General features: G+C 33.0%; 2 protein-coding genes across 2 annotated transcripts; one reads left to right on the top strand and one right to left on the bottom strand.

Annotated features, from left to right (window-relative positions):
• The first annotated feature begins 1,005 nt into the window (after positions 1-1,005).
• On the top strand, positions 1,006-9,091 carry LOC132702818 (pancreatic lipase-related protein 2). The gene is made up of 6 exons (XM_060671617.1): positions 1,006-1,164; positions 2,076-2,224; positions 6,783-7,028; positions 8,476-8,667; positions 8,724-8,892; positions 8,951-9,091. Exons 1-6 carry the CDS (start codon positions 1,079-1,081, stop codon positions 9,006-9,008), a joined length of 900 nt encoding a protein of 299 aa, XP_060527600.1. The 5' UTR covers positions 1,006-1,078; the 3' UTR covers positions 9,009-9,091.
• LOC132702817 (serine/threonine-protein kinase grp) lies at positions 8,913-12,163 on the bottom strand. The gene is made up of 7 exons (XM_060671616.1): positions 11,821-12,163; positions 11,381-11,604; positions 11,119-11,329; positions 10,959-11,068; positions 10,697-10,900; positions 9,643-10,034; positions 8,913-9,358 (listed from the first exon to the last, which is right to left on the bottom strand). The coding sequence occupies exons 1-7, from the start codon at positions 11,889-11,891 to the stop codon at positions 9,182-9,184; spliced, it is 1,389 nt and encodes a 462-aa protein (XP_060527599.1). The 5' UTR covers positions 11,892-12,163; the 3' UTR covers positions 8,913-9,181.
• Positions 12,164-12,260: the final 97 nt, after the last annotated feature.

Genomic DNA, 12,260 nt, shown 5'->3' with positions numbered 1-12,260 from the left:
ATTTTTAATTTTTAACAATTTGTTTTTTTTTGCATTTCTTAATTGATGGCATAAGAGCAACGCTTCGTATATCATTCACATGGCTTTTGATTTTCCTTCTAAAGAATTTTCAAAGAATATTATATCGAGGGGAGCGAGACTTCCATTTAAAAGTCACTGAGCGAGTATGATGAATTTTGGTGCATTTATGCGGATTCAGTTATTCAAAAAAGGCAGGAATCAGTATTATGCAAACTATAAAGTATATAATTTATTGTAATTTTAATCTCTCTTTTATAACCACTTGCACTGACAATTTCTGCATTATTGGTGGCACTGAATAATTAAACGATATCAGATAATAAAAACTATTTCAACTAGACATCTCTATTTAAATTACTACTTTGCGAAACAGAGAAATAATTAAATTTCACGCCTTCAGTAATGTACTGTGTCAATTCGCCTTTTTTGTAGTTTGAGCAATCAGTAAGGGTAAAAATAGTATACCAATTTTAAAAAAGCAATATTAGGTAAATGGGCCACTCGAAAACTTTAACGAGAAAGTACCAAGATTGGTTTCATCTGCAGAAATCATAAGCGTTTATGTTGCTGCTTGCTCATTTAATTCTTGTTATTGCTTCATGGAGGCAGAATCAAATTTCACGCTGTTTTTTGTATGACATTGCTGGGCATCCCAAACCTTCTGATTTAGTAATACGAAATATCGACAAGAAGGCAAATCCGCCTGTAAGTATTCAATTTTTACTACCTTTTTGCGTAAATTATTATAAGAAACGAATTCCTAAACAAGGAAGTTTAAAAATATCAACAATTTCGCTATTAGAAAGCGCATTAGCTAAATATGCAACTCACTGTGATTCTGCAACAATTATTTATTTACCAAAGAAAATCGGTTATTCGTCCATTTAGAATATTTTTTTAATGTTGTTTGTTTTGTGTGTTTGTGACGGACAATGTTTTACACGGCAAATCGAGTGAAAAATATATTTAAATTTACTTAAAAGTGTTTGTGTCAATTTCTTGGACAAGTCAGAATTTTTCGAAAAGTGTATTTGCAGTGGACCCGTTGCTGTCAAATATGTTCGACCTGAGATACTGGAGATGCGTTTTGAAAAAATCATTTTCATGTCCCGATAATGACGTGAGATTTTACTTGTACACCCCGTAAGTAGCCACTAAGTATTTAACTCATAATTGTTCTAAAGTTCCAATATTTCATGAGGCTAAATTATTTATACAAATGCCCCTTTTTATTTAATTGCCTTATAATGATGTTAATAATATATTTTCACAACAAGCAGGCGTAACTGCGCAAGCCAATTAAATTTATAAATTGTTTAATCATTTACTACCAAGTACCTTCGTCAGTTTTCACGAATAATCTTCTTGATTAAGGAAACTTGATAAGACACATAATAAGAAGTTGACTCAAATATTACTTACATAGCAAAACACTACAACATTATTTGTATTATGTCACTTCAATAATTTTTTGTCTTTTTGTCTTGACAACTTGACAACTGCAGTTTGCTTCGACACGAGTGACTAAAGAAGTGTGTCATACTCTACCATTAATTTTTGTTTTTTTTTTCAAATAAGGACTGAGTCATTAAGTGACGAATCATGTGACCATGACAGCTGATATTAATAAAATTCGACTTTTTGTTTTTCCTTGTATAGTGATAATTTTTCCAGTTTTGTTGATAGGTACATGGGACGAAGGCATTTTTCTGCACTTATAAATTACGTCTTATCCTTATTTCCACTTTTATCTAAGTAATTTATAAATAAACAAATGCGTGTTAATTTACTCATTTAAATAAACAACAAATCAACAACACTACTTACTCTGTTTTAAAAACCAGTTTTTTATCAATAATTTGCAACACACTGCGTTTATTTAGCAAAATTTATAAAAACAAAAAAAATGTAAATCATCCAAATTAAAACTTGCGAAACGAAGTCCTTAAACTGGTCAAATTTCCTCCGCTTACCAGTCACTGTCGCTTGTTCATGATATAAGATTATAAGCCATAATATTTGCTATCTATAGGAAATATGGAAACACTTTTTAGCGAATCTGGTAGAAAAAGAATGCGAATAGACATAAGGAATCACTTGTCCCTTCCATTGTCTGGTTTCGATCCACTTCGAAAGAACGTCATCCTGATCCACGGATTCAATGGGACCGAGAGCAAGAGCCCCATGACAGTTCTAAGAGACGGTGAGCTATATTATGTAATGTGTTGAAAGTTTTCAAAGTCAACTCAAACTTCTTAAAAAAGGCTCCATAACTTTCTCAAAAACAAAATTATCTACTATTGTCTGTTACAATGTAACTCCTAAGTTCAGCAGTATTTTTCTTTTTAAATAAAAACCGCATTTAAAAAAAGATCCTGAAATTATAGCATTGAGCTAAAATTTGGGAGATACAATGATTAATATTTAGTTAAACCGCGAAGAAAAAGTGTGTATGAGGGAATAGAATAAATATATATTTTAATTATGTAGATCCCAGAGACTAAAATCAAAAATTTGAAAATATATACTAGAGACACTAACATGGGAATATGTCGGCTATACGACAGTTGCTATTAAAAATTTTTCACATGCATCTTGAGAAAAGATGGAATTGATACTAGAATAGCTTAAAATATTATACTTGTCAATCAGAATATTGCTTTAGCAGAGGGCTAAGAAGATTTGAGGGTTTAGCATAACATACTTTTATTATGTAACAAGTCCGGTAAACGGCATTTGACTCACGAGTTTACTTGACACGAGCGGAGCGAGTGTTTAATAAATGAGTGAATTAAAAAGTTTACCAAACGTGATGCATACTATACTTTTTCCACGATCGTTAGTTTTTGGGTACATTTTCGCAAAACAACACGAATACATTCACTGGCATGACCCTCAGAACTGACAAACGTCAAAATTCAAGGAGTAGGATATATCTCCCAAATCCGTGCGGTAAAATCCCGGAAATGTCCGAAGTAGCTCAGATCCGTGGGAAACGAAACTGACGTGGTAAAATAACGCTTCTGGCACACTAGATCGGTGTTTAAGTATTTTTTCTATCTGAGCTACTTCGGACATTTCCGGGATTTTACCGCACGGGTTTGGGAGCAATCGGATGTTTTCGGAGATATTTCCCACGCTTTGAATTGTGACGTTTGTCAATTCTGACAGTCATGTCAGTGAATACATTAGTGTTGTTTTGCGAAAATGTACCCAAAAACGAACGGTCGTAGAAAAAGTATAGTATGCAACACGTTCGGTAAACTTTTTGACTCACTGGTTTATTAAACACTCGCTCCGCTTGTGTCAAATAAACTCGTGAGTAAAATGCCGTTTACCGCACTTGTTGCATAATATACTATTACAGAGGGGAGTAGAAAAAACAATTTATCTATAAAACATTGAATTTTTGGCGTGCTGTTTTTTGTTATCGTATTTTATCGACACAGCTATTAAATTAAGTAGGATTGAAAAGGAACCTCATTGCTTTTTTTGTACATATGACTGTAGCTTCTGCGAAAAATTTCAACTACTACTACTACTACTACTACTACTTTGCTTAATGCATCGGAATCGGAACACAATTAAAAGAGGTTATTAATGATCGTACTAATTTTAAATTTATAGAATATCCCATCCCGTTCAGCTGTCTTTATAAAACTTATACCAACTTTAAAATAGATGTATCTTAATCGAGAAATAATAATCTGCGAAGGCTACCCGCTATGGGTTCGTAATGATATTATTTTCATTTAATATATCTAGTTAATAATCCGAATATTAGCCGAATGCTTCTTATCTTAGCGATCCAATTATTATAGACAAATTACCAATTTATCCCAATTACCTCCTCGGGTCGCCGAAATGGCGATTGGCGATTTGCAAATTACTGCACTGCTACCGGCATTTGGCTTTTTTTTCGCAGGAGCATCAAGGATTTTTCATTCGTCAGGATTGGCTTCGATCATTTTACTTAACAACACGGAATGGTTTTAATAAAATTTTATTGCACAGTTTTTTAGACGCTCTTGCTGTTTAAAATTCATTACCAGCCTGATAGATTTAGAACTTACATTCGGTGTATGGAAACTATTATGACGGATAAAACTTAAAAAATATAATCAAAATTTTGAAAGCTTTATTATTAGATTAACATTATGGTTTTTATAAAGAGTTCACTGCAAGTTCGCAACTCCAGATTTCTGACTTCTAAAATATCGTTATGTGTAAACGCAAGAATTTAAGAGAAAAATATCGAAAGTATATAATAGGTACAAAAGAAAAGGAATGATAATGGATCCCGCAGTAGTACCTCCAAAAGAATGGACGGGAAAATTGATCATTGATAATTATTATTTGCTTCCTATTGATTAAAATAAGATGATACAAAATTTAAAGGATCACTAGAAAATCCTTGTGGTTGTTGGTGATTACATTAATTTTGTTACCTTGAAATAATTATAACTCTTGTAGTTATTATAAGTTTCCTTCATCACCTTGGTGAAGGGAGTTTTGCTCTTGGTCAATTTTTCCTTTTTAAAAAGTTTACCGAACGTGTTGCATACTATACTTTTTCTACGATCGTTAGTTTTTGGTTACATTTTCGCAAAACAACACGAATACATTCACTGACATGACCGTCAGAATTGACAAACGTCAAAATTCAAAGCGTGGGAAATATCTCCGAAAACATCCGATTGTTCCAAAATTCGTGCGGCAAAATCCCGGAAATGTCCGAAGTGGCTCGGATTCATGGGAAACGAAACTGATGTGGTAAAGTGACGCTTCCCGCACGCTAGATCGATGGGTAATTAGGAATTTTACAGACGAGAGTATAAAAAGAGCATTTATTATTATTATTATTTAATTAATTCGATTTCACACCCTTATATAATCTCCTGGATTCTATACTATAGTCTTTACAGTACTACATATATTTATTCTTGCAAGTTGTTATAGCGAACATGGACATCCGACCCAAAAGAATAAAAGAACAAATTGAAAAATTCTTTATAATTTTAACTCGTCAATTGTCCGGATTATACAAAATCCTAACAGATTTTTTTTCTTTGTGAATATAGCGGGTATTTTCGTTAAAGTGAACAAAATAAACAATTAATTCGTTTGTGGCAATTAGTCACAAGAGCAAAAAGTAAAAGTGCTCACCCAACAAAGAATTTCGACACCCAATATTTTCGGTTATTTGTTACGTAGATACAAACGATGATGCTTTAGCTGTAAAATATTGCGAAAAGTTTGGAGTTTCGCAGCAGGTTTTGATATAGAAATTTCTGCAGTTAGTTTTCACAAAAAAAAACTCTTATTTATTGCAAAAATACCGACAGTACCGAATTAAATCTGCACTATTGCTAACTCGTTTATTATTAGGGATACAAAGTCGGTTAAATTAGCAAAGTGTATTTTTCATGCCAAACATATCATTCCCGCATAAATCAGAAAAAAGAATTTTTATTAAATTATATATATTTCACTTTTTCATTGCACAACTAGATTAAATATTGAATGGCAGGGCCGTCGAAAAATACTACTTTGCAAGTTTCTCCTAATTCATATTTCTAATAATAAAAATGTTAGCAATAGTGGGCACTGAATTGGTACCCCTTGTATATACCGTTAAATTAGTAAAATGTATGTTAAAAATCAACAATTTATAAAGAGAAAAAGCAAAAAAGCAAACACTAATCCTCATAATCGCCTACAGGTAGTGGGTCGATTTTGCACACTGATGAATGATTTATTTGTTACCATTTTTGCCATCGACTAAGATTTACGAAGGTTCTCTTCTTAAAGTAGACCAAAAAATCACCCTCTGAAAGAAACAAACTGAAATAATTATGTTATTAATAAAATAAACTGCTTTAGGCATTCTTAGGTAAATACATTAAGACTGTCAAGTAAATATAGTATATAAATAAAGTATTCAACTGGAGTGAAAATCCATTTAACACAAGCAATCTTCAGATTTTCGCAGTTATTTAATACTTTATGATATCTGTTTCGAAAACATCGTGCCATTACCAAATATAAAATGTGGCAATATAGTTTTTTGATTGTTGTTACATTATGTAAAATAACAAAATTATCGTCAAACTTGTGTATTTCTGAATTTAAATGAATGGCATAGTTAGAATCCGAACTTTTATTTTTGTACGCTTTTATGTTCGTCAATGCGTTTTTTGAATGTTCTACCCGTTTGTTTGATATAAATTTTTGGACATGATCCATTGATTAAAAAACAAAAAACAAACAGGTAGAACGCATTAACGACCATAAAAGAGCGTATAAAAATAAAAGTCCGGATTCTAACTTTGCTATTCATTGAAATTCAGAAATACACGAGTTTGACGATAATTTTGATATTATACACAATGGAACAAAAAGCACGGAACAAAAACAAAAATGAGATATTCGAATCTATTACTTAATGACCAAATAGATTTAAATGCTTCTCCGTTGTTAAATTTAAATTTATAAATCTACACCGGTAATTAAGTCTAAATCTATTACTATCTGATTGTATATATAGATGTCGTAATCTTCATATTTTGTATGTGATAAAGGCACGGTGTTTTCGAAACAGCTGTCATAAATAAATAACTGTGAAAATCTGAACATTTTTTGTTTTAATTTAATTTAAGTTGTGCCAATTTTAATTTTTTGATAAAGCTTGAGACTTATTCTGTATTTTTCGACTCTTGGCGTTTCGGATATCTGAATGTTAACCGCACCAATTTTTTTAGCTTACTTATACAGAGGCGATACGAATATTTTCACCGTCGATTGGGCGGAAATCTCCCGTTTTCCGTGCTATTTATCGTCTTTGTCCAACACGAGATTGGTTGCCCAATGTACGGCGAAGCTATACGCTTTTATGATGGATCACGGTGGAATCGCAGAGGAGACGTCGTGCGTCGGTCATTCGTTGGGAGCACATATTTGCGGTATGGTGAGCAACCATTTGGATGTCAAACAGCATACGATCGTTGGTGAGTGTGCTCACATCATCTCTACTTGAATTTTCAGTTGAAAACGCAAATGTACACTACTGTTTTAATTATGTAGGCTGGAAAAAGAGCCAGTGCATTTCTTTTTTCAATTTCAATCAAGTGACATTTTACAAAAACTTGTTTTTGCATTTTATATAGATTGCTAAATTCTATCTATTAAAAGTCAAAAACAAATTCGTCCAATTTTTAATATTTCAAATTCTGATTTCTTAAAGAGGTTTTGGTGAGAAATTGATTTTATCCAACGCAATTCTATGTATTTGTCCACACTAAGCGAAAGCGAGTTTTACTAATGACATGTATATCAAGTTTGCAATGAATATGTCACATTATAGAATACACAGAATAAATGCACAAGGCTGCGAAAAATAATTGTCAAAAACTGGAAAGGATTTCAAACATTTATCGGATTTATTCATTACTTTTAATACATGTACATATTAGCAAGCAATCCGCAAAAAAATATCTGGTTAAAATTAAAAAAAAAGAAAGCAGGTAAAGATTTCTGTGACTGGAGTTTTCGTCGTGGAAGCGTTTATAACTCTGGAGTCATTTTATCATTTACCTATAAAAACGCATATTGTTATGCAACTCATTTAAAAAAACAAAACAAAATCGCAATCGCAAGAACACAGTTTATAATAATATTAATATAGACTTGATTCAGGAAATTTCGACAACAGGAAAATTACAAGAGCAAGAGTGCAGCGATTAGACGATTCCTGATTTCTATACTTATAATTACAAATGACAAAAGACATATCACACCGTGCTTGTTTAAGTTATGATTTATATTTTTGTTAAGTAGCTACATAGAAAGAAAAAAAACTAAACTTATCTCCGTCAACGCTTTTTCTTTTTCAATGTCTAATTTTCTTTACATCGTTGAGAGTTAGTTTTTCTGGAAAACAATTTATTATCGCATTCTGAACGAAACGGGGCAGGTTAATTATAAAGTTGACAAATAATAATGACCCCTTTCAATCTTAGATTTCAGTTAGTCACGTGTGTAGCAAGTCACTTTTTTGAGTGGTATCCGACATGGCAGTGGTTAAATACGGAAGGAACAAAGAATCGCTTTTTCAAGATTTGCAGTTAGAATATGCCTTGAACTATACAAACCTTTTAAACGACCAATGCCCGACCGAAGCCTTCTATCTAGAAGTAGTTCCACAATGGTTGTATCTTTTTCTAATGCATAATGCTAGTAATATTGCCTATTTTATACTAATTCAGACGGAAGACGCTCAACATTTGCCGGTCGACCGAAAACTTTATCGCAGATTTTGTGGGTTTAAGAGCACGTCTTTAGGAATTCTGAAAATTCTTTCAAGGTCACCGTTGATTTTTTGGCATTAAAGGGTCAAAAACATGATAGAACTGCTTGTCATCAGTATATGACAAGTTTGCATAATTACTTCTGCAGGATTGGATCCCGCCAGACCCCTAGTGGACAGATTTGGCGATAGTTACTTTCGCTTAACTAGAGATGACGCTCATCACGTACAAGTTATCCACACCAACGCAGGCCTTTTGGGGGAAAAGAATCAAATAGGTCATGTTGACTTTTGCGTAAACGGAGGTATGGTTCAACCCGGATGCAAAGGCAATGTCGTTCGTGAGTACCATTTTCCCGTCAAAACCTAAATGGCAATAAATGTTCTTATTTTGCAGACATTGCGCGTTGCAGTCACTTCCAAAGTGCGTGTTACTTCGCCAAAACCGTAAAACAACCAAAGTCCATCATGGGGATGCCATGTTCTGGAATGTGCCCAAAGAAATGGACCAACTGGGGCTTTGCGCCTGGCAAACCCGTGCCAATGGGTCACGACACTCCTTATGGGTGAATAAAAACTAAGTGTCCCCAGTTTTGTTATTTTTGTTATTAATTTTATTTTTAGACTTCAAGGAACATACTGCGTGGAGACGGACACCAAAAAAGACTGCCCTTTCAACTAGTTTCTCTGATGCTCATGTACATAAGCATTCTTATTTATTAAATAATAACGATGAAACTAAGTATTTATTTTAAGAAAAAACAAACAAAAATACAAACATAAACAAAAAAAATCAGTACAAAAGAAATTCAGTAACAATTCTCTTAATACTTTTAAGGCACCTGGTAATATCCATTAGGTTTTCGCAACTATATCCCCTAGACTTGACTTCAATTTAAGAAAGCGTTTCTTAAACTCCAAACCACAGCCCTTGGAAAGTCTAAAATCGATCAATATTTTTCCATCCATATTTAGCAGATTAACCTTGAAAATCAACTGATTCTTTACAGAATCTACTGTGGACACAGTTACCTGCAAAGAAAAATAGTGCTAAATAGTTAGTGGCTAGCGTGATTTGCAAATAAATACATTTTTTTGCACTACTGCACACTCAAACTTTTTTAATACTAGTAGTTTTTTCAATCATCACATATATGGTGATTGTGGAAATGTTAAATTGTTTTTTAAGTTTTAAAATTAATAACACAGCTTTAAGATAATCAAACTTTTTTTTAATTTTCACATTAAGATATCATACTAAACTGTCATTTAAAACGTAAATGAGTTGCTTATTAAAACAAAATAAAGAGACTCACCATTCCCTTAACATCTATGGTCCAACTATAATGCAAACTATCCAGGGTTGAGCACAAGGTTTCCAAAGCAGCTTCCAAATCACAGTCAACATAAAACCTGGTCATTCTTTTCACCAAGTTGTGAAAATTGTCCTGAGTGACAGGACTCTGTGTAAACTGAAGAATCACATCCTCATTTTTGACTGGCTGCGAGAAGCATACTGAGCTCTTGCTATGGAGGGCCTTCAAATCAGTAATTAGTTGATTAAGAGAAGTGGGCCGAAAAGTGAAGACTGGCTGAGAAAGAGTCACTTGGGGTGTTTCGGATTTATTTCTTGTTTCTGCTTCGAACATTGAGTTGCAGCGTTTCGCTTCACTGCTATTGAATCCGTCAGGTTGGTCCGTTTCAATGACTAAAATCGAAAATGGTTTGCCATCTCAACTGCCACCACCTTTTTAAACATACATCTTTATTCAAGATTGTGTTCCAATTTTCAATAGTATTGTTTAATGTTCAATAGATATTACAGTTCAATTTACTATATAGCTTTCATCATAATGTAAAAGCTAATTTAAGTGGATAGTTCATAAAATATGACATACTTTATACATATTCACCAAAATATTGAACACAGTCCCTAAATCACATTTCCTTCTGCCAAAGTGAATGAATTCCAAAAACCAGAAAATATGACCTATTGGAATTTAAGTTAAAATAAAACAATAAAATTTATAAATTCAGAAATAGACAGAGATGACACTATTATCTGTTAAAGGAAGTGGCAATTAATTCACAGCATTTAATAAACAGGTAAATAAGTTTAAATCCCACAAACTTTTAGTGAATGTATATTGTTTATGAAATAATAATTTGTTATAACCATTATTGCTTGAAGTGAAAACTTACCATATACATATGTTCTAATTTGGCATTTGTGATTTCTGAGAGTTCTGCTTTGGTAATTTAGCTTTATGAGTATCAAAACAATCATACAGCTATAATACCAAAGCAGAATCATCAGATGTAATGCTGACCAGCCCTACTCGCACCTGTTGAATTATTCTCAAGACTTACCATCTCCAAAGCTAAACTTCATCCATGTGTGCTTTACGATTTGTTCCAGAGTCAATCTTTTTTCTGGAACTTCATTTAAAATTTGTCTAGCAAGGCTTAACGCGGTGTTCCCCAACTTAGACCACGGCGTTTCAGATATATAAACATTCTTCCGCCATTTGGAAAATTCCTCATTGTCATCTGATGTATCTGTCCAAGGAAGTTCTACAAGAAAATAACAAAATATACCGCTATTCTAATGTAAACATGTGGTTTTGCTTACCACCAGTAAGCATTGCAACAAACACAATACCACAACTCCAAATGTCAGCTGGCCGGGCAAAATAAGAACTTTTTAATATCTCTGGTGCCAAATATGGTTTGGTACCACATCTGAAAAATGGACAGTGATAATGAATTACAAAGAGATGTATGCCACTGACCTTTTATCAAGTTTGCGCTCTTTTCCTTTCAGTCGAAATATAGTGGCCAACCCAAAATCACTGATTTTCAAAGTACCATTTCCATCAATCAGAAGATTTTCTGGTTTTATATCTCTGTGTGCTATGCCTTTTTGGTGTAAATAGCTCAATCCATTTAGCAAATGTTTCATAAATTTTTGGGCCATCCCAGATGGCATACCCACATCTGGTTCTAAAATAGGTGGAAGTACTTTAAAACGCAATATAATTATCAATAAATTACCAATCAATTGGAATAGCTCTCCACCTGAAGCATATTCTAAAAAAATATATTCTCGATGTGGTTCCTGCCTTCTACCAAAATATCGAATAATATTTTCATGATTCAGCATGCTATGGAGTGTAACTTCCCGGTTAATATTAGTTTTGGCATCTCTGTATCTTGAATGATCTATAATCTTGCAAGCTATTTTTTCTTCTGTTTTCCGGTGCACTAATAGTCTCACCCTGATATTAAAATATAATTAAATTAAGTATTATTAAATTTGTAAATTTGAATTATCATACAAAGTATATAGAACTGCAAAATATTTTTCCACTTGAACAAAAAAAATTCTAAAAGTCAAAAGTTTTTAGCAACTTTATTTTACCTCAACGTGTCGGGGGGATGTTTGTAAATTTGAAATATTGATTTGCGTATCTGAGAAAATGGATCAAACTTACTCTCCATAAGCTCCCTCGCCAAGAATTGAGTCGTAGCAAAGCCAGTCTTCGACGAATGCAGTAGCTTCCATACTTGAATTCTATGTTAAGGAATAAATCGCTTTTTACAGTAAATTTACAGTTTTATTGGAAGGGCTTAAAACAATTGAAACCGGCACATGCCATGGATCACTAAGAATTGGAAATAAAATATAAAAGATGCACTCTAGACGCTACATATGTATTTTTTATTGAAATTCTAAGACTGATAATAACGGAAAATGAATCAACATGAACAATAGCCGATATTCGGACATGTTGAGAAGAGATGAATCTTGCCTCCTAAAATCGATTTTATAAACGGCAACATTGTTGCCATCACAATGCCCCTATAAGACGTAAACGTATTGCAATTGACGTAAGCGTCAAACGCCATGTTACGTAAAATAAAATGGTTTTAT

The sequence above is a fragment of the Cylas formicarius genome, unplaced genomic scaffold (genome assembly GCF_029955315.1).
Source record: "Cylas formicarius isolate icCylForm1 unplaced genomic scaffold, icCylForm1.1 PGA_scaffold_6__28_contigs__length_40554024, whole genome shotgun sequence".
In the NCBI taxonomy this organism is placed as follows: Eukaryota; Metazoa; Arthropoda; class Insecta; order Coleoptera; family Brentidae; genus Cylas; species Cylas formicarius.
This window is presented reverse-complemented; position numbering and strand designations above follow the sequence as displayed.